This window comes from Hirundo rustica, chromosome 3 (genome assembly GCF_015227805.2).
Source record: "Hirundo rustica isolate bHirRus1 chromosome 3, bHirRus1.pri.v3, whole genome shotgun sequence".
Lineage (NCBI taxonomy): Eukaryota > Metazoa > Chordata > Aves > Passeriformes > Hirundinidae > Hirundo > Hirundo rustica.
The window spans coordinates 96,497,715-96,521,217 of NC_053452.1; the positions used below are offsets into that span (position 1 = coordinate 96,497,715).

At 38.3% G+C, this 23,503-nt stretch overlaps 1 protein-coding gene across 3 annotated transcripts in view; it reads left to right on the top strand.

Annotated features, from left to right (window-relative positions):
* The window catches only part of ERICH1 (glutamate rich 1), a 96,751-nt gene that overhangs the window by 45,529 nt on the left and 27,719 nt on the right, over positions 1-23,503 (top strand). For all 3 annotated transcript variants that reach the window (XR_005700290.2, XR_005700291.2, XM_040060604.2), the window contains exons 4-5: positions 16,344-16,718; positions 19,408-19,602. Coding sequence is in view for 1 of the 3 variants with exons in the window: in XM_040060604.2 (XP_039916538.1) it covers positions 16,344-16,718; positions 19,408-19,602 (570 nt within the window). In the remaining 2 variants the exon portion in view is untranslated. The remainder of the gene's footprint in view (positions 1-16,343; positions 16,719-19,407; positions 19,603-23,503) is intronic.

Consider the following 23,503-nt stretch of genomic DNA (forward strand, 5'->3'; position numbering starts at 1 on the left):
CTGAGGATATTATTTGAGTTTATTATAAAAAAAAATCAGAGTTGGATAATGGGAAGTAAAAACAGACCTTAAAACATCTTCCCCCTACGTCTCCCTCCTTCTCAACTCTACCTCCTCCCCAGAGGGGAACAGGGACATGGGTAATGGGGATTGTGGTCAGTTCATCACGTTTCTCCTGCTGCTCAGGGACAGGAGTCCTTCCCCTGCTCCAGTGTGGAGTTCCCCCCCCCAGAAGATAGTTCTCCATTAACTTCTCCCGTGTGAGTCCATCCATGGGAACAGTCCTCTAGTACGGGCTGCAATTCTTCAAGGACAGCCTGTTCCAGCCTGGCTCCCCCATGGGGTCACAAGTCCCACCAGGAAACCTGCTCCAGCGTGGGCTCCTCTGTCTGTGGGTCTGCAGGTCCCTGCCAGGACCCTGCTCCAGCACAGGCCTCCCACAGGGTCACAGCCTCCTCTCAGCCATCCACCTGCTCCAGTGTGGGTCTCCTCCATGGGCTGCAGGGGAATCTTGTCTCTCATGCCTGGAGCACCTCCTGCCCCTCCTCCTGCTCTGACCTTGGTGTCTGCAGGGCTGTTCTCTCATGTTCTCACCCTGCTCTTCTCTGGCTGCAGTTACAACTATGACTATGACTTTTTTTTAATTCTCCTTAACTCTGTTATCCCATAGGTGTTACCACCATTTCTGATTGGCCCAGCCTAGGCCGGGGGCACGTCCATCCTGGAGCTGTCTGGCATTGGCTCTGCTGGACATGGAGGAAGCTTCTGGCAGCTGCTCACAGAAGCCACCCCTGTAGCTCCTCCACTACCAAAACCTGGCCATGCAAACCCAATACACTCCATTACTGTCTCTTGGGCTTTGTGGGTTTAAGTTTGGGTGCTTTGTCCCCTCCATATTTTCTGATACCCTTTTTTTTTAGTTTTCTCTGCTCTTCAGTGATTCTTTTATTATCATTGCCCATGATTGTTTTAGGGCATACAGGGGCATGGTAAAGTAAGTACTCATAGGCGGTTCTGAATTGCTGCTCAACTAAATGCTGGTACCATAATCTTGAATATGCTGTTGATGGGTGGAGCCTTTAATGCTAAATATTATACAGCTTTGGATGGAGATTCTTTTTTTTTTCATCTGAAAGGGAAGAAGACTATATCAAGGAAAAATGAAAGATTATCAAATACAATATGCAGTGTTTCCTTATTTCATGTTACTTATGTGTCGTCTAATTTCAAGTTGTAAATTGGTTTACTGATTGCATGAAATTTAGATGTATAATTCAGTAATGTCAAAGAAAAAATATGTTCTAGTATTTTGTTTCATGTGTATCTAGAAATGGTATGCAACATTCACTAAATAATCAGAAATGTTAGCATTTGAAAATAATCTTCACACTTTGTTTAGTATAAAACCATATGTACTTTCTTACAGAACTTCAGCAAAAGCTTTATAATATTACACATTTTTCTGGCAGAAGAAGTTTTACATATGCAGAAAAACATCTAAGTAAAAGTACAATGATTAAATTATTTGAATGTGTTCTCCAGTGACCTACAATGCTTTTCCTTTTCAGTCTGACTGGCATTTTTCTTCTATTAAATACATTCTTATAGTAATATATAAATTCTATTAAATTGAAATGCCTATAGCAGTTATGTTACAAGCTGTATAAACTTCCATTGTGATTATATATCTCTTAGTTCAGATGTATTTACAAGGTTTTTATACTTCCCTTTTTTTAAACCTTTTAATGGCAGTAGTTTTGTACACTTAAACTTACTTGCAGTGAAATACTTAGGGTAAAAGCAAAGTAAATGGAAAGCCCTGAATTAATCTGAGCTGTTTGCAGCCTATTCTCAGGTGATCTTCTGCCAATTTTTTAGGTCACTATAGGTGTTAGTACGGTGGAAGTTCTCTCTACTGGCTACAGTGTAATTTGATGGCAGAAGTGAATCTTGTGTGAAGTCCCGATTAACATGTATCTCCTTGTGGGGGAGAGTGAGTAATAAAATACCAGAGAGCTGCAGTCTCTCTTGCTGCTGCCCAACCAGAGAAGTAGCTAACACCACCACAGAGCCAGGCATCATCTGTCTCCATCCAGAGGACCCCCATTCCCTGTCCTGCTTTCACAGAAGTCAGTACTCTGGCCCTTGTCTTCAGAGAACCTAAAGCCATTCCTGAGATTTATTGATTGTTCCACCTGCTGCAAGATTTTTGTGAACTCTTTAGTATTCCAGAATGAAAAAAGTCCTGTGAACACAGAAACTGGTTACCAAAGTCAAAATCCCAGTTTTTTGAGAAGACAGAAGCCTGTACTGTGTGGCCTCTTGTCCCACTTGGTGAAAGATTACTTTTATGAAGGAATCAGGAGTGAAACTGAACAGCCATTCCTTGTGACTTTGAACCCAGGATTCCAGTGAAACCTTAAGAATCTTGAATTTGCTAATAAGACATGCAGGTAGCTTGTAACCTTAGTACAGACTTCTTGGACTTTGTTTTTGGTTTAAATAAGTTGATTTGGATCAGATCTGTCCTGCTTTCTTTTTGCGCTTCACTACATATAAGAAAATGTCCCACTTTCTCATCGTTTATTTTGCATATCCTTTGGAAAAAATCAAAACAGAGCTGAGCTGGGCATAAACCTCTTGATTTTTAGGACTTCTGTAAAACATAGTGCATTGGTTTTGGTAGTGTGGTTTGGTTTTGGTTTTAGAAAAGCACTTTTTCATATAATAAACAGCCATCCAGGAGTCTTTATAAAACATAAGCATTACTCTTCAAGGAGGCAGTTTTGGTGACCTGTACTCCACAGAAGAAACTCAGGTTGATACATATGCAATAACTTGTGCTTCATGTGATACAGCCATGAGAGTAATAGTAATATAGTGCAAAAGCAGTTGGATAGCTTGTACAGATAGGAACAGTAGCAATTATGTAATATATATATTTCTTACAGAAGCACACAGATCTCTTTAAATTTAGGTTACCCGCTCAACCAGCCTACATTATCTAGTCAGCTGTAAAAATTTGTGTGTTCTCAAGGTGGAAAAGACAAGGCCAAATGAAACTATAGTCCGTGACTCCAGCAGAAGGTTTGTATTTACCATGAGATTTTTTTTTCACCTTGTGTTTTGTAATTAATTAAAATTAAGGAAACTGTTACTGCTTAAGGAAATTAAACAATTATTCTTGGGTCTATGTTCCTTGCATCTAAATCCAGAATTTTTATTTTATGTATGTGACGTACAATATTGGAGGTGTGCTTGTGCCTAGATCCTGCAAGAAGGCTCATATTTGTCCTATACAAGTAAAATGAAGGAACTTTTATTTTACATTTTCTTGTTTAAATAAAATCATGCATGTCATCAGGCTCAGAATATGAAATGGTAATATTCCCCTAGTGTCAGAAAATTTTCAGTGATATAGTAGCTGTTTTGGGGAAAAGTGAAATATGACAGTCACTTAAGATTTGGACTTGATGATCCTTGTGGATTCCTTCCAAGTCAGGGGATTCGGGGATTCTGTGGTATCATTTAGCCTAGGGAGGGACTTCGTAGACTTGGATTTATTCCTCTTCTCACATATTTCTTACTTGCTTCTTGGTATTTAATTCAGGAAGAACATCATGCCTAAAAGTCAACATATACGGTTAAGGTTAGATGCTTGTGGCAAGAATAAGCTCTCTTTGTGAGAAGTTTTTTATTCCTACCACAAAGGAATAGCATTTTACACCAACAAGGAAATTTACTTGCATCCCAGCTGGATTAAGAGTAGTGTACATCAGCCAGCTCATGAAAGCAAGGGATTCATTTAGTAATGAACATCTAAGTGTGTCAAAGACAAAAAAAGAATGCATATCCATAGCATATTATGGGTAGTGTGTGATAGGCTATTGCTGCCTAAGGTTCTATGGTGTTGAAAAGAAAACTTAAACCAACTTTGTAGAGGTGATAGGCAAGCGCACCAGGCAAAGGTGAAAAGCATTTGCATCACACTAATCTGGATTTGGGATAGTGTGTGCTGGAGAAAACTGCATTTTGCAAGCAGATGACAGATTTTAAAGTTCATATGAAACACAAAGTCAAGTGTAGACAGATGAACACATGTCCCTTTATCATAGCAGGGTCATTTCACAGGTCATGTCATACAGCTGAAGAAGAGTAGCAGTATCTCTTATTTTCAAGGGATTATGCTATTCTTCAGTGAGACACAGAGCAACTCTTATTTTTCAACAACTTAAATGGGAACTAAAAACAACTTGACACTTTACTAAGCTGAATAGACAAGTTGTTATGCTCCTGCTGCCATTTTAAGTGCATTACTTTTGGGAAGCAGCACAGGAAATCCTGGAAATGATGGAGACTGATCCATATTATCCTGGTAACATTCTACTGTGCCTGAATTAGGTGGTCTAGTAGTGTAAAGGTAATGTACAATGGATTCAGCACCTAGGGAAGTAGAATATGCATACTACATGATTTCTTGTTGAGAACATGTGGCAAAATTTTTTCAGTCACTTCCCAGACATTTATTTTTGTAATGGATACTTTCAGCTTGGCTTTGTGGGTTGTTTTTTTGTTGTTGTGTTTGGGGTTTTTTTAAATTCATTGTTATGAATAATCTGATGTTTATGTCATATTTCATTCTTAGAAAATCTGCAGCTGCTTAGTACAGAAACCAGGAGGGAGCTCTTAGGAGTTGAGGAGACACACACTGAGAAGGAGTAACTTTATAGAATGTGAGATACACACAGGTTAAAGGAATGATGGCAAAGGAATAAATGCTCTGTACAGCAGAGAGCAGAAGTCTGCTGAGAACAATGGGAACCCAGGCTTCAGAGGGAGAGCCAGAGAGCTCTGTGCAGACCATTCTGCAACTCCGGAAGTATCTGGTGTGCTGAGCTGAGAACAAGTCTAAGAAAAGAGGATTGATTTACGAGAATGTAGTAGGCAAGGTGGAGATAAGGTTATGTATGTATAGTTTTGTTTCAGTTTTCCTCATTTTGAGTTTTCTCCACCCCCAGAAAAGAAATCAGCTGTTCTAGTGTCTGTTCTAATAAAACCTAGCTTTCCTATTAAAAAGCTGATTTAGAGTGTTTACTGGAAAAAAAAAGTTTGAGCAGTGTGACTGCACAGCTCTGGGCAGGGCAGGGCCTGCTGCAGCGCAACATGCAGTTGAGAACAAAACTGCATACCAGGGAAGATTGTGGCACCAGGTTCATGTCTATTACAAACTGACAAATTACCAAATTGCAGCTGTTCTGGATTTTCCCCTTTGGTGTTGCTCATTTTTCCAGCATACCTGCCTGCATGTTTATATGTAGGATTAGTTCAACATAGAGCACTTGGTCATTAAGAAATTATTTACTGCTTCAATACACAATTAATTTAGAATGTGATTAATGAAAGTAAGCTTAATCCATGTCCTAAAACATCCCTGTTTTTACAAAGCTGCTTGAAAACTGTGTAAGTAAATTTAATTCAAATCTAGTTTAAGATCCAAAGATAAATGGATGAAGGAGATAGTGTAAAATAAAACACATAGAAGTTCTGCATTCTTTCAGACTTTACTTTTCCACAGTATTTTGAAATAGGCTTTACTGGAAGAACCATGTAGTAAATTGCAGTTGTGGCAGATCTTTCATAATGGGGTTAAATATAGTTTTTTATTAGATGTGTTGTAAAAAGTTGAGAAATACTGCAAAATATTGCAAAAAATAGAGTTTAAGTGTAAACTGAAATATTGAGGTGATAACTGACATAAGTTGGGGTGTTGTTGCTGAGAGTCTTCATTTTGCTCTGTCTGTGTACTTTTATGTCAGTCTTCTTTGCTAAAGATTGTACTTTAGTGTAGATCTGCTCTTAAATGCTGCTTTGTCACAAGGGAAAACTACGTATCTGTTTTCCAGTAGATAACCTGTTTTTCCAGTATTTCCCATTTTCCAGTCTGTGTTCCTATACTCTTAATAACATCTAAACATTTTGTGCTATTTTAGCTGGCATATTTGTAAAGAATATTTTAAATGCTGCACAGGATTTTAAGATTGCAATGTTTCTTATAATTTCTGGTGTTATTCTGAGCAAAGGGAGAGCTTTGGATTCTTTAAACTAACCATTGGTTGAAAACCATCTCTGGGGGAAAAGACTTTGAAGAAAATTCTGAACATGTGTTTGTGTCCTGAAAATTAAAAGAAAGAACAAATATTTAAAGTGGAAATGTGACATCAGGTGTATAAAATGTTTCCAGTTTTTTAACATAAATGTGAAAATCTCCCCCTCCCCTTCATAGTGGTGCTATCTGTTCTAATACAAAGATGTAATCTTATTTAGCCAAATACTAAGAAGATTTCTCTATTTAGTAGCAATTCGTCTGTGGCTGCTTAAGATTCTTGAGGATTTCTGATTCAGTAGCCTTCAGAACAGTTACTGGTTGTCATTGAATCTCTGTTTTTTCTTGTATGTGAGTGTGTTCAGCTTTATGATTTTACTCTGTTTTCCTCACTGAGTCAACATAATTCTTAGTGGTTTTGGGAACCACAAGTGAGCCCATTTGGGAAATGCTGTATGATGCCTCTAAATAATAGTGACTGAGTCTGATTGTTTGCACATCCCCTCAAAATGCCAAAACTACTGAAGACAATGAGTTTGAAATTTGCAGCAATAAAGGATCACAAAAAATATTTGCTTTCATTTAAAAATTAAGTCATTAAATGATACAGAATTTGTATCAGAAATACTTCTATTTAAGAAAGATTGGAGGCTTCATCAAGTACAGCTTTCTGTATAAAGTGACAGAAGGCCCAAAACATTACTGCTAAAATTCATTTATGCATTAAAATAGTTGCATATATCTACTGGATGCCTTAGATCAGTGTATGTGTGGACTGAGTGTACATACCAAAAAAAAGAAAAGCAAGCTTAGAGTCTGTTTCATCATGTATCCAGCTGGGATTGGGAACACTCACTGCTGAAAGATCAGAGAAGCAGCAGAGAGCAATAATGGGATCTTCAGTTTCCTCCTTAGTGTCTCATCAGGATGTTGTGAAAACTTTCAATTTTACACACAGTCAATAAAATAACCAAGAACATTGGTTAGTGGAGATGTGAGAGGAAATGAGACCCTTGACTTTTTATCCTACGTAGAGTTTGGTTCACGAGACGCACTTCACAACAGCAACCATTGGGTTCAACATGATGAAAAAACAACAGGAAATAAACAACAATCCACAACAATTCAAGAAGGAACACCACACAAAAATAAACATACTTACTAAAAAACCCAAAAAAGGTTGGCTAAGAGAAGGAAGTTGTACCGGGTGGTATGGAAGCTACTTAAGGACACCATATGTGATATTCAAGGCCAGCGCCCACCACCTGTCATGAAAGGCTTGAGAAAAAGCAAGAGAAAGACAGCAGAGCCAGACAGCAGAGTAAAGGATGTTGTTAGAAAGAAGTAGGTGTCTTTTAAAAAACTGAATTTACACCCAAGTGATGTATTAAACATATTTAAATGTAAGAATGTGGTAAGACAGGCAAAGGAGTGTTTGAGCAAATGTTACATGGAATCAAACTGACAGTAGGTCTTACTTTTGATGCACCAGGAGCAATGTGTCTGCCACTCTATTGAGCCAATGATCTTGTGTAGAATGAGTATTTAGAGAGGCCTGTTTCAGAGAAATGAAAGAAATCCTTTGCATTGATGTTAGCTGTGGAAAAAATGCTATGGAGAATCCCATGATGCAGCACTTCTTCCTGGCTTTTCTGAAAGGATACGTGAAATTGAAGTGATTTAATGGTCGTGCAACAAAATAAATTTTTAAAATAGATCACAAGTACCAGATTTTGTTCACCTCAACTTTCTAAAAGAATTTAAAGAAATAAAATTGCCCGTATTACTGATAATGATGCATAGCTACTTGCTTTTCAAATTGCCTTGTTGTCTGAGACTTTGAGGTTAGATAGTATGAAACCAGTTGTTTAAAACAGTTCTGAAATTATCCAGGGAGCTGCAAGCCTATTATCCTGTTGTTTGTTTTAGGCAGTTCAGCACAAATTATGATGCAAAATAATATTTGTGGATGCCTGATAACCTGTGATCTGAATGGGACAGATCAACAGAAGGTTTGCAAAGAGGAAGTATACAAACATCTTGGAATCTTTGAAGACATAGAAAACACATGGATAAGGATCATGCTACAGCTGATGTGTTTTCTTTGAAATTTCCACCAAGCTTTTGATAAAGCCCTTCTCCAAAGAGGGCACATAGACGTAATGTGAAAGATGAAGCCCCAGAATAGATAAATAGATGAAGAGAATGCAGCAGTTCTCAAAATAAGAGGTTGCAGCTGGAGGCTTGTGTTCAATAGATGGTATGGTAAGAAGAATGACGTTATATCAGAAGGTTTCCTGATGGCTACATGGATATCAACTGCACTAAAGGCTAGGGTTGTGTGCAGCGTAATACCAGATTGAGTGATTTGTCAAAAATGACAGATGAAACACATCTTAGACAGTTGTCAAGTGATGTACTTAGGAAAAAATAACCAGTCAAAACACCTGCAAAATGGTGAGCTCAGAATAGACTGTTACCAAGCAAGAGTAGGATTTTATAATGACAAATAACCATGAAAACAACATCTTTAGCACTCAGCAGCAATCAAAAAGCAAAATTATGGCAAATATTAGGATAAAAAGGGCAAAAGAGTAGCCATTATTCTACCTCTGTGTAAGTCCAGAGTTCACATTTTCTTGAATGCAGGGTATGGCTACTGTTTGATACAGGATATAGAAGTAGGTAGTTGTTTGATGTGACCAAGTACAGGTCATCCTATGGCAGGAATTTGACTTAACTTATGAGTAAGAGAAATTCATCTGTATATAGAGTCAGGTGAGCATTCATGATTGAAGAGTCATGCAGAAAGTGGTATCTTCCTTTAACTGATTATTGTCAATAGCATTAATTGGATTTGTTTAAAATCCAGGAGGTAATACCCCTTTGTGGTAGGCAGCACTTGTGCAACATTTGCCAGTTTTATGTGAATTCTTCATTTGTCAGCGCATATACACAGTATGAATGAAAAAATAAAGGATAGTCCCTATCCTAAACAGCTTCCAGTCTTTTGCAGTTTTCTGCAACATTACAAGTGTTGCACTGTGGCCGTGCTCCTTCCGCACCGGGCGGACGCTGGCCCCTGGCTGGCTCGGATCTGCACAGCAACCAGGACATTTTCAGTCCAGATATGCAAGCAAATTAACTTTACCTGCTGGCTCGGCTTCTCAGCAGCAGCTGGACCAAGTAGTGTCGTGACAGCAGCGGCAGTAAGAAAAGGATGGCTCTCGGCTAGGCAGGTTAGAAGATGTTTATTCAGTCCAAACCGCAGGCCAGAGAGAGAGTTTGAATCTCCCTCCCTTCATCTTGTAAGTGGGGGAGGGTTCAGGGGAGGTTACAACAAGCTAACAAATCAGGGGATTCAGGGGGCAACAAGGGGTGTCCACCTCCAAGCCTTTGACCATTGACCCCAAGGGCAAAGGAATTTGCCCCGGGGCAACCTATCACTCCACACTCTTCCTCTGAGATTTCCCAATCTTGGGAGGGGTCCCGAAGTGATAGACAGGCTGCCCCAGAGCGGGGGGCAGGGCGGGGGGGGTGGAGAGGGGATGGACACGGATACGTGGGGGGTGGGATGATTGACATACAACACCTTGTTATACAGAAAACTCAAAAGGGGATGGACTGTTACAGAACTGGGGATACAGTGAACTGAACCATAACATAAAACTTCTTATAAAACCTAATAAAACAATTCGCGCACCGCCACATTGCACATTAATAGAAGTTTTAAAGTCTTTAAATGGGTCTTCTTTCTCTGCTTTCAAATTATTTGAAGCAGTTTCCCCTAAAAAGAGTGAAAAAACAGTAATGTCATTTTGTGTGCCTGAGATCTTTCCAGTATTGCTTTTATTCTAATGAAGCATTCAATTTTATTGCATTCGCCAGCCACAGCTTCTCACTCTTGGTCAAATTGCAACTACAAATATCTTAATTGGCACTAAAAATAGCATTCATTTTTTTCCCTTACAAGATCATGAACCAAAATTAAACTCCCCTGCTTTGGCTGTGTGGTACACCGTGGAAGATTCATCCAGTATCAAGGAGAAGAAAAGAGCTTAAACTGGCTGAAAAATCAGGAGAGCATATGTGCTGTTTCATCTGAAAAAAGAAACCAACCCAAAGCCAAAAACCCAACAGAATTACAGAATTACCATGAGTAACGTCCAGACAGCCAACTACAGGACTTGAGCAGGAGAGCCAGCTGCCGTACTTGAATCATGATGAGCACATTATATGGATTCCTAAAGCTGAGAGGATATTCCTTGGCTGTTTTCCTCAGTATGCATTACATAATTTTTTCTCTCTTTTTTTTTCCTGTTCTAAAAGTTTGTTCTAATAATATTCAGGGACCTGATTTTAAAAAATACCTAGCATTCAAAAATCCCATCTTATAGCCAAACTTCATTTTGCATACTGTGGAACTTTGTATTCCTTAGACTTGCAGACAGCCAAGTAATCAGCCTCCTATTTTTCATTGTCTTATAGGATGCTGTCTCACAGTGTTTCTATCTGGTATTGTCTGAAGGAACTGAAATAGTAAAGATAAACTCAAGGAAGCTTGTATTTTCCTTCATGGAGTTGCCAGCAGTGTGTTCATGCTGATGGTTAGTCTGGACAGGAGGAAGTCAGCTGTTGCTCTTAGCCTGTGTTGAGCTTTTTGTTTAATCTCTTTGTGTCTCCAGCTGCTCTAATGATGAATACAAAGTAACTTTGTAATATAATAGAACTCAATAAAACTTAGCTTATTGGGAATCTTCCTGTCAATATTTTTTTTCCTATTTTTCATTGTTTTCTGTTTTTCCTTGAAGGTAGAAAGTGGTTGTGCTGACTTTTCCTTATCACAATTCAGTAAGCTGTATGTATAAACTGAGTCCTCTTATTTCATTTGAAGTCTCTTTTTTATGTATTTCTACCTCTGTTCTGTTAAAGAAACGTGCAGTTTGAATGGAGAAAACATTTAAATTGTTCAGACAAGATAAGCTGGGCTGTTAGAAAATTTCTTTTTCTTTTCGTGCTGACTACATTCTGAGGCTGCTCATTCCTACTTCCGTATCAGGGTAGTGTGACTGTGCACCTGCACAGTGTAGTGTGACCCTGACAGTCAGTCAGGGTAGTGTGACTGTGCACCTGCATGGTAAACTGCATCCAAAACCAGATCTATGCAAAAAAAAAAAAAATTACCTCTGAACAGTTCCTGAGGAAGGGCTTCTTATTAAGGCTTAAAGAAAATGCCTATGAAATGATGACTGTGACTGGAAAATGTATATGGGCATTCCATCTGGAAGACACTTTGTTCAGTGTGAAAGAGCACCAAATGCAGACTAAACAGGTTAGAGTCAATTGCTCCTGGAGAATTGGATTATGTGATCAATTAAGCAACTTGTAGAGCAGAGATAGGTCTTAGGAGGGAGAGAGGTGGCAAACCAATATAGAACAGGAGAAGAATCATCAGCTCGTGTGGAATTACGGCAAGCTGTAGCTGTAGTTGTGGCTAGAGTTAGTGTTGTTCAAAAGCTATTCCTATCATTGTTCCTTAAGTACTTACTCAACACACTGAGATTGCTTGCATAGTGTATATTCCCTGCATTTTTTAGAATTACTTAGCTTTGACATAACAAATCTTTTCTGTCAGTGGGAAAAATTCTTAGAACCAAATATATATCTATTGAAATTTTATCAGGCCTCCCTACTGGCATGAAATTTAGAGAATCATTCAAAAGTTGAGGCTTGTTTGGGGTTTTTATGAAACAGTGGATTTTGTTAATTAGTAAAAATCATCTGATGAGCAGACTCATGTTAAGAAACACCTTCCTGTGTACTGCTATTTTCTGTAAAAGAGACTGATTCTTCTCAGGTGTTGCAAGCATCTAGTCAGAACTCATCATCTCAATTTCCTTTGTTAATGGAAGGGGAGAGGGAGATGAAGTCCTTCAGATTGCATTTCCATCCCCGACGGTTTAGGATGAGATAAACTGCTTTCTAAAGAAGAAAGTGTCTTTTGGGTTATCATAGGGAGCATAGGTCTAAGTATGCACTAAGTATTTCCAGTCAGCTAAAGCTGTGGGAGGCAGATCCTACTGAATATGTCATTTGTTAAGGTCATTGTGTGGGCTGTGACATAAACTTTATGGTGTATGTTTCTTGTATAACTTTCATTTATATTTTAGCATGGCTGTTCCTATCAGGCAGCCTTGCTGGCTATATGAACATGCAGTTCTTTTGGCTCCTCTGTACGCCACACGCATGAGGAATCTATAGCAAACTGTACCATTAGTGAAAAAAAGGTTTTACTTCTATTAGCTTGCGAAACAGTTCAGATTAATTGCATATCACCTTGCTTTCCCATGAGGAGGCAGAAATTAAGTCCATTTTGTTACTCTTTCAAGTCAAATTGTACAAATAATTTTGTAGTTTCTTTCTCTGATAACTTGTGGGAGAGTCCTCCTTTTGCCTTCCAGAATCTTACTGTTCTGGAATTATGCTAAGAAACGCAGCATTACAAGTTTTAACAATACAAATGGTTTATATAATAGCTTTGGAATATTTTTCCTGTTCTTTTCCATCTCTTATGTATGCAAACAAGTTGTTAGCTGTTATGATCACTGATACCAACTGAGCAAATGTTTTCATTGAGCTTTCCATGCCGATGCACAGGTATGGCTTTTGTTTTTCCTGAGCTGATAACAGCTCACTTTACTCCTACCAAGTTGTTCAAATTAATCCCTTTGCATTCGTAAGCATCTAATTGTATTTGTTCCTAATGTTGAATCACTGGTAGCTCCCACACGTGGAACAGTAGATACTAGAATACACGGCAAAGAATGACCAAAACTGCTAAAGGAGTGCCATTCTAACTCCTCAAGAGAACCAGGTAGAGTTTTGTGTTTGTTTCCTGTATTGGAGGAAGGTCAGCATAGTTCTGGTTTCCTTTCAGTCAGGCATTTATCTTAATACCTACAAATGGGAAGACAATATTCATTCTGCCTTTTGACAGCTTCAGTGTGGTCTCTTCAGACCTTCTGCTGTCCTGAGCTACTTAGGAGGATAAAGAAACTCTTGCATTTGACCCAAAACATAGGTTATCTTAAGCCCCATCCTGGCTTCTGCCCTGTTTTTTTACAAGTGATTTCAAACCAAAGAAGGGTGCTTGGCTGCACACCGTGCTATAGTTTCACTGAGATTTGGGGGTCTCAGATGCTTAAAGAGAAAGTTAGGCTGCTTTGCTGAGAGCATAGATTAAAGTACTGTTATTAGCAAACAGTGCTGTTCAGGTTAACAGAGGGCTGAGAAATTTTGCAAAACAATGTGTGTATATTTGCAGTGAAATTCACCTATTATAACACAAATACTTCCATGAAAACCCAAATTAGATGTCAAGATGAAACACTGATGTTTTGTTTATAGCAGCTTTCACCATTCACATCAGCCTTCAGTTCTGGTATTTTATTCCTTCAGGATGACACAGACGTGATTTTTCCCACATCCCATATGTCCAAATCACATATAAAGATAGTTAGCTTAAATACCATGGGTATGAAACATTCCACACTGTGGGTCCAGGGTGACGTTTGGCATGTCTTTAATGTGCTGTGGTGTTCAATTACAATACAGCAAATTTATTTTTATGCAGCCTTCTTCATTGAAACTATGGAAAATTGCTTTGCAGTGAGTCATCTGACAGCTAAAGAACTAAAAGTCTGTAGTGGTATTTAAAGAGAAAGTGGCTCAGAGCTAACAGAGTTCAAGACAGAAAAAGAAGCAGAAATTAAAGAGAGGGCCTCCAACCATGGAGAAAATAGCAACAAAGACTGGTTAGGGGGAGGAGTGATGAGAAAGCCAAACACACTGAGACTGTCTGAGACAGTTCAAGGGATTATGCATATCATTCTGAAACAAGCATTAGGCTTCAGATGTCTCTCCTGTATTGTACCAGCCTTAGCCAAGTAAGGTTGCTTTGACCCTAAGACAATGGTGTAAATCCAGATAAATAAGAGTACTAGGCTCAGGGCACTGTAAGGAACTTAGAAGCATGCAGGTAGGGATTGAGGGAAAGATTAATGTGTTAACTTTCTAGAACAAAACATCAGAATCTGGTGTTTTCATCTTGCCTAATGCCAGGCACCCACCAAAGCCTTTCTGTTACTGTCCTTCTCAGCTGGACAGGACATAGAAAATATTACTAAAGGTTCACAAGATAAGGGGAGGGAGAGATGGCTCACTGATTACTGTCATGGGCAAAACAGAAAATGTGGGCAAATCAGCTTTGGGAAACTAATTGAATTTATTACCAATCAAAATTAGAGCAGGATAGTGAAAAGTGAAATCAAATCTTAAAAGCAGCTTTCTGTTCTCCCCCTCTCCTCCCCCCTATCTTCCCAGGCTTAACTTTATTCCCAGTTCTCTACCTCCTCCCTACCAGCAGTGCAGGGAGATGGGGAATGAAGGTTACAGGCTTTTCATTTCCTCAGGGAACGTTCTGCCTCTTCTCTGGCATCGGGGCTGTCCCACGGGAGACAGTCCTCCAGCATGAGTGCTTCCACAGACTGCAGTCCTTCAGGAACAGTTTCCTCCAGCGCGGGATCACTGAGGGGTCACAAGTCCTGCCAGCAAACCTGCTCCAGTGCAGTGTGGACATAAGGCTCCTATCTCCACAGGGCCACAGATCCTGCCAGGACCCTGCTCCAGGTCACAGCCTCCCTTAGCCTTGCACTTGCTCAACTGTAGGGTCCTCCACACAAGGATCTCTGCTCCACCATGAACCTCCATGGGCTGTAGGGGCACAGCTTCTTCACCTTCACCATGATCTTGACCATGGATTGCAGGGGAATCTGCTCTGGTGTCTGGAGCACTTCCTTCTCCGCTGACTTTACTGTCTGCAGAGTTGTTTGTATCACCTAGTCTCACTTCGGTCTTCTCTAGTTGCAACGCTTCTGCACAATTAACTTTTTTCCCCTTCTTAACTGTGTGTTATATATATTTTATATAAAAAATATATATGGATAATTGTGTTATCCCAGAGACGTTGCTACCATCACTGTTGACTCAGCCTTGGCCAGCAGCAGGTTCAGCTTGGAGCTGGCTGACATTGGCTCTGCTGCATTTAGGGGAAGCTTCTGGCACCTTTTCATTAAAGTCACCCCTGTAGTAACTGTGACCAAAATCTTACCATGCAAACTCAGTTTATAGAAGAAGACTGGTATTCTGCAATCCGTGGTGTTTAAATGTGTGAGGATTTTGTTAGACTATGAATGAGGGAATTCCAGTTAGTTGGACAGGAATTATTATAGACATGAATATGGAATTCAGCGGCAGTGCACTAAGAGGGAAGATGGGTTTTGGCTTCTGGCCAAGTCTTCCTTGGCTAGTGCTAGAAGGGCTAATCCTCGAAGTGAGTGTGTGGGTGGAGTAATCAGTTCAGGGTCATAGATTACTTTAAAACTTTAGCTTTCTGTACAGGGATAAGATCTGAGTAAAGAAGCACAAAAGCTGTCTTGAAGAGCAAGAGGGACTTATGTCCTCTGACATCTGAGGCTTTTGAAGAGTTAGGTAGTAAGAAAATTATAATGTAGCAAGGGAACAATAGAACTAAATCAGGCTGTTAAAGAGATTAGAGATTACTTACCAAGGTCACTGTTGCCTTGCATGCTTTTCCTATAAAGTCGATATCCAAAACTGAGCTAGCAGTAAGATACCCCAGAGGAGGAGAATGTTTAAGGAGGAGGAAAGAGGTGAGTCAGAAACAGATGCCTGGTGTTTTTAAAGCACAGCATTGTCATGAATGGGTATCATCAATATAAACACTATCTTCTTCATTGTACATTATGTATGTTCTTCTTGTGTTCTTGGTCAAGTCTGCCAACTGGTGCTGTGGGACTCTTTGAGGAGCTCTCTCATGACATGTTGCCCAGTTGGCCCCTGCTGCTTTTTGCTCTGGGGATTCTTTTGACCTTGCTCTGTATAGAACAATATCTGCCTTAAGAAAGTAAATGAATGTAAAGTATGTAGCATGAAGGAGAATAGTTACTGAAAGCAGAAGGGAAAAAAGCTTGTCTTTTTAATGCATTCAGATAGGTTGACTTTGACATTGTAGTACTGAAAGACGTTGTAAGCATAAAAGTAAGGTTAGAGCCACTCAGGTATCCCAGAATTTGAAGGGTGTCATATTTCATTGCATGCAGTTCTAAAACGCTTATTACAAATCTTATTTACAGCTCTCATGTCTCTTTTGAATCCACAGAAGAGGAATATCAAGGGCAAACCAAGAGAAAGCGCATTCGAAGGAAGAAACAAAAGAGCAGTTTACAAATCTCTAGTAATTTACATGGAGAACAAACAGATTTGGGAATGCAAGCGACTGTTCAAGATAATTTACAGCTGCAGCAAACAGACAGTCCCAAAATAAGCAAAAACAAAAAGAGGAAAATGAAAAAGAAGCGACAGAAAGAAAAAAAGAGAGCAGCTGGCTTTGTAACAAAAACTACCAGCGTGGATTTTACGTATCAGCCTGACAAAAACAACAAAGAAGAAGAAGCAGACTTAAAAGACATAGGTGAAAAGGCAGAGAGCATTCTGGACTTCCTGCAGGCAACACAACAAATTTATTTTGCTGACAGTATGTACACTCTTTTTCCTTTTTTTTATGAGTGTTACCACGCAGGGGGAAATGGATATGCATTTATAACTGCTGTAAAATGGGACAAATCTACAGAAGTGTCTATCGTGAAGAGAGACATGTGAGAAGAAGTAAGGCATGTGAGTATCTAGTATTTGTCCCACTTTCTGGTGTGTACATGAATATGTAAGAATTCACATCAGTAGAAAAAAACTGTGTTTCTCTGTCCTTAAAACATATACATATACATGATGTTCCTTGCTCTTCTCTTAAACATTCCAATGCACTTGGGACAAGTGGTTAAATTTCTTTTTCCCTCTGCCAGCAAACATCAAGAAGGATTAGGTGCTTTCAGAGAACTTCAAATAAGGGCAGTTGCTTTCCTAAACTACTTTCATGGTTAGTATCTCTGAACCAGTCTACTTTTCAGAATGTTCTGCTTCCCAGGAAGAGATCTTTCTGTAATTCTATAATGAAATCTAGACAGACAGCGTGTAAAGGAACAGGGAAGATACTGTTGGCACTGGGAAGGTATATTGGCGTAAAATGCTTGTGAACAAGATGAATGGCAACTGATGCTCAATGTACATTGCATAGTACTTTTAAAAGAATTGCATGGATTTATCCCTAATGGTCTATCCAATGTTCACTGGTCACTGTGGAGCTGAATGGAGAATATTAAATAGCTTACCTACCTGTATTAGCCCATCTTAAGGCAGAGCTGTCAGCTTCTAGTACTATAAAAATCATTTTTTGCTTACGGAATTACTGTAAAAACCTTATTAAGATGACATTGGGGATTTAATGTTAACTTTTTCAAGATTTATACATAGAATTTTCTTTGCTTAATGTTAAATTTTCCTGCTGCATTAGATCTTCACACTAAGCCTAGCATTTGAAATCTGTCCTACTTTCTGGCAAATGTATTTCCATCACCAAAACTAAGGATTTTGCTAGTTCACCATATGGCTAAGTAAATGCAAGCTAAGCTACTTGCATTTGCTGTAGTGGAACTCCACAGTGACCGAGCAAGATTGCAAATTCTTCAGGTTCTGCTGTTAATACATGACCCAGAACAAAAACCTGATGAATTGTCCACAGCTGTGTTGCAGGTTGATTTTTAAGAAAGAGTGTTGTTGAACTTCCAGCTTTCCTGCAAGTCAAGTTCAGGTTTTGGCAGTTTTTGACAAACTGACTCCAGCAGGTTGGAGCATTGAGCCAATGAGGACCTTGGAGTCCACAGAGAGGAATTCTTAGGTGAAAGGAATTTCATCTGAAGATACGACATCTATAAATCAGCATGACTAACCTTCTTGTTAGGCAAATCCCAGTTTATATGTAGATCTGACATTATGCTGTTTGCCTTTTCTAGTTGAATAACTTTAACTCTCACTATTTTTTTGAGATAAAATTGGAAGCCATTGCTTTTAGCTGCATTTTCAAATTATCACATTGCATAATACTTCTAGTACATATGTTAAAAATCTGAATGGGTAAAATTCTGTACTTCTCAGGTGTCTTGCTGGTAAAAAGGGCTAAAGGGAGTCTGGGAGACAAGACGTTGTTACTGGAATGGAAGAGTGAATTTATGGTTTAGACCTGTTTAAACAACTGTACTGGGTGTAGCTGAAGTTCGTTTGTGCACAGCAGCCCTTACAGTGCTTTACAAAGGTGTTGATAACACCACCAGGGTTTTGGCTGCTTCTGGGCAGTGCTGGCATCTAATCGGCACCACCTCTCCAATATTCCCTGTCAAGGGGATGGGAATGGTCAAGATCCTGGGACGGGACACAACCAGGCCATCTGATCCAAATGAGCCGAAGGGATATTCCATACCAGATGACATCAGCTCAGATATAAAAGCTAAGTGAGGGAGGAGGAGAAGGGAGCATTCATTCTTTTACAGTGTTTGCCTTCCACAGCAGCCACTACATGAGCTGAAGCCATGCTTCCTGGGAAGTGGCTGAACATCACTCACTGGTGGAAGATACAGAATGAACCTTTTTTCCTCTTTATTATGTGTGTGCAAACATCTGCTAGTTGTGGTTGGGTTTTTTGTGGTTTGGGGGTTTTTAGCAAACTGCCTTATCTCAACCTATGGGTTGTTTTTCATCTCATTTTCTCTGCCCTGTCCCACTGGCAAGGGGAGTGATGGAACGTCTTGGGGGCACCTGGCATCCAGCCAAGGTCGACCCATTACAACAGTGTATGTCCTTCTCTGCTGTCTTGCATGCTGTAATACTTGCTTTTTAAATAAAAACATAAAGTTGCAATACCAAAGTAATTGTTTGCTTGCAGAAGTGCTTTGCAGTAGTTCCACAGAGTTGTTCCCTTCCCCAGATGTGTGTACAGTTTATAATATATAGTGTGTAGGAAGCAAAACCAAGTGCTTTGGCCACAGTTTCTTCTTCACACCTGCTTTTTCTGCTAATTTTGAAAATTTGATTCTTCTTGCATTGCCTCATTATGAATCCTATTGTCCTTTTTACTTACTGATTTTTGTAGTTTTTGTTCTACCATTGTTTTAATACTTAACAAAAAATGTTTAACAAGCTCCTCTTTAGTACCTGATATTTGGTTGTCATTTGTACTAAAAAGGAAGATGCTAACTTAGGAAAAGAAATTATAATTAGGAAAATTCTCTGAGTTCACTGAATATTTTTAACATAGTTTTCCAACTGTTTTGCAGAGAAATCAGAATGCAGAGATGCTGCTGTAAATTCAGCAACTGCCCAAGAGCTCTTACAGTGTCTTGAATTTCGCACCATCTCTTCCTCAGATGTGACTCATCTGCATCGGCTGAAATCCCTTGTATTGCTACAGGATATTGAGAGATTGAAGGATGCTTTGAAACAATTCCAAGAACAATCTATGATGTCTGCTGGTAGGTACTATTCACTCTTGTTCATACACTGATACTTTTGTGTGAATTTAAATTCACACCACTTTTTTTTTTTTTTTTTTTTTTTTTTTAATTAGGAAGCTGTAAATAATGTAATAGTAAATGTATGCTTATATGAGATGTGAAAGCATAATTCCCACCAAAAATACAGTGATATCTCTATTTGCCATTTGTTTACAATCAATATAGAAGCTTTTCACACTTTGCAGCAGCTATAGAATACAAGATGATTCAGAGGTTTAAACCAATATTTTTAAAATCTGAGGTTCTTTTAAGATTTAATCATATTAAAAGTATACTTTTAACACATTCCCATGGTAGACTTTCTAAATTGCAGGAGTTAACTTGTTTATCTTGGAGATTTCATTATTCCAGCTAAGGATTAATTTTACATGCATAAGAATGAATAAAACCCATTATTTTATTTGTTCCTGATTACCACGTGGCTTCTTTAATATACAGATTTTGCAAGCTAAAGTTTGATTTACAGTTTTGGTTTTGTTTATAAACAAAGTTTCTAAAAAAGACTGTTGATAAAGTAAAAATTTAAAGTTACTCTTTATAACAAATGATATTCTGAAGTCATCCATAAAAAGAAAAATTACTGTATTACTAAATTTTTTCATGCCTGAGGCACAGTCTCCTTCTGTTTTCTATTATAATCCCTATAATTTTTAGTAGAATCTATTCTTGTACAGTTAATAGTTCTTCAAGTGAATGTGGGATCAGCATGTAGTCCACATGCTGATCACATATAATGATTTCTTTTCCATGTAGTCTTCATTTAAAGTCATTGCTGCTAGTCATTAGAACTTGTGTTACAGCATCAAACAAAAATCTACAGTATATGTTGAATTTTCTTGCCTCCCAAAGAATTTAATCAGAGTTGAGAGCACTTGGCTACAGCATGAGAGAATCTCGACCATTTTAGATTGTACTCTGTCCTCTGAAGAGTAACAGCAGAGATGGTAGCAGTGTGGTAACAGCATAATTAAGATCACAGCCATTGGAGGCTTAGCAACAGTATTCAAAGAAGAGACGTCTGCTTGTAACTTCATTAAGTAATTTACAGGTGCTAAAGATCCTCATCAAGACTGGAGCCTACTGAATGCTGTGTGTTGGACAGAAAAAAGAGAATTCCTGCCTGTGGAGTTCAGATCTGATACATTTTGAAAAGGATGCTCTTAGAGGAGTACACATGTATTCTTTCAAGGACAGATATGTAGTATGGCAACCCTTAAGGTTCTGATGGATGTGAATTGAAGTATCCACATACACATGGAATGAAATCCTTCTGTGCATTTCAAGCCCACAATCTCTGATCTTAATTATAATCACACTGTCTCATTGAATGTAATACATGTGTGCAAACCAAGCAGAACTCAGCAGGAATCGTGAAAATGGTATTGCCCTTTATTGAATGAAATATTTCAGCTTTTCTTGATTAAATCCAAATGAAATTGAAGTGACAACATTCAGGATATTCTTTACAGGCCTTATCTAACTTTTAAACAATACAGTTGGAGTTCTGTCAGGTTTTGCAGCCTTGAGACAAGTTGCTGTGTTTACTTTTGTATAGCAGGAATGTTAAAATGAAGAGAGAAAACAGAAGCAAATTACAACGCCTAATTTTCCAGTGTATGTATTCATCACTTGAAAAAGCAAAAGACAATCTTCTGAGTGATTTTTAAAATTCAGTAACGTTTCTGCTGGTACAGCCTGGAATTGTTTACTCTTCTAGTTGATTTTTTTTTTTCCCTAGTAACTGCTGTCACTCTGGGCTCAATTCTAATCTCATTAGAATTGAGAATCTCTAATCTCAAGTTCACAGTGGTATAAGCATAGTAGTTTATTTGATATTCATGAGGTACAACAACATAAGAAAGAGGAAAAAAAATCTTATAAATTATTAAAGGATAATTAAACACCAGCTAGTCATTAATTTTCCTCAGCAGATTTGAAAAAATATGTTCTATTTGTAATTCCAGAAACTCAGTGAATGAAAATACAATGCTCTAAAATTTTATTTTGAATACTCTTTTTTTTCCCCCTACATTTGGCTCAAAATCAGGTCATCTTGTCCAGTGTGGATTTTTCACATTTTCGTTTTCACTCCCAATGAGCAGGTGATAGAAGTTATTACAAAGACCTTTGTAATATTATATCTTTCTTTTATAAGAACTTGAATTTGTTAATACAACCTTTGTTGTATAGAAAGACAACTTAGGGCTGTTTATGAAGGTAACAATGCACAGTACATAGTAGTATTCTCTAATTTTTTTTATACTTTGTTTTATTATCTTGTCTCTCTTTATTTTTATGGGGGTGCAAAGTACTAAAAGGAAATGTCATTCCATATTAACATGATAAAAAATCCCTTGATTTTAGGAAGGTGTATTATTTTTACAAAATAAACATTTTATTCCTTGTAGTTCAAGAAACAGTATGTTAACCCTTTTTCCCATGGTTATGATTCTACTTAAGAGGCCATCATCAAGGAAGTAAAGATGGGTGCTATGTTTTATTCAGTTTTATCTTTAATTCCAGGAAGGGAAGCATAAGAAAAAAAATGAGAAGTGATACATCTCTTCATACAAGTGCACATTCTCCACTAGTAAAAGTTACAAATTATCCATACCATTATGTCTTTTATTTGCTCATATATGGATGTTATGGTTTCATCCAACTTTCCACTGGGGTTACCAAGTCCCACTTGTCAAGCTGATGGCTACTGATGATAAATGTGCTTTAGAATAAAGCCATGAGTTGCTCCAGGTCTGCAGATTACAAATTCAAAAGCGCTGGCTCAATAACATGATTGGTTATTTTCTTTGCATCTCTTAGCCTGTCACTCAGATTGTGAATCACAATGCATCCAAAAGAAAAAAGAAACAAGAAATAAATTTCTGTTTTATCATAAGCTCTTAGATCCCAACAATTGCAGTCATATTGAAGAAAGTCCTAACAAGGGTGATGGTAGTGTCTGATAAATTTTGCAGGAAAAGGAAATACTATGGAAATCCAGACACAGAAACTACCAGTAGTACCTGTTATCTTTTAACCCTTCATTTAAAGGAGAAGAAATACTTAAACAAAAAAATCTCTATGGTTCAGAGGTACTGCTTGTTCTGTTCGTCTTCCATCAACTTGCCTTGTACTTTGTGCTTCAAATACTCCCATCAAGTTGCCTTTGACCTTGTACGTGAATGATCAGGCAAAGTTGAGGTTGGTCAAGAATGTTCATGTGAACATGGTTATTTACAGTGTTATTGTTCTCAGGCTGTAAAAGAGAACAAAATCCCCTATTACTAGTTCCATTTATTTGTTAGTCTTTAACAAAAAGTACTTATGTCTACCTCAAATCTTCTGTAAGTGCAGGGAAGAGAATATTTCGAAGTCACATAGACATGGATTTCTCATGATGGGAGCTTTGCTGTTCTCTGTTGGAAAATCTGTGGCCGTTAGCAAAAGGAAGCCAGAGACCTTCATGATCCTCCACAGTGCAGTGAGCAAAGGAGAAGAGCTGTGACTGGAAGTAATGCTCCCTTGGCTGGTTGGAAACTAGCTTTGGAAATGAGAGCTACGTAATTCCCATTTCACATCAATTATTAAAGCATAGGTGATCGCCTAATTAAAAAAAAAAAGGTCATTATCTTCTAATTTATGAACTCATTTATGAACTTCTGCTCATTTACTTCATTCTATTATCTATTAACATTTTCCCTTTGTTGGTTAGTTTGAAATCTCAAACATATTCTTCCCTTGTTGCCTAGGAAATTATCACTCAAGGCAGAGCTAGAAGCTTCTTTTAACTGTCTCTTTTTTTTGTCATTTATTTAAGTCTTCATTGCAGGGGAGGTACATTTTGCAGACCAGACTTAAT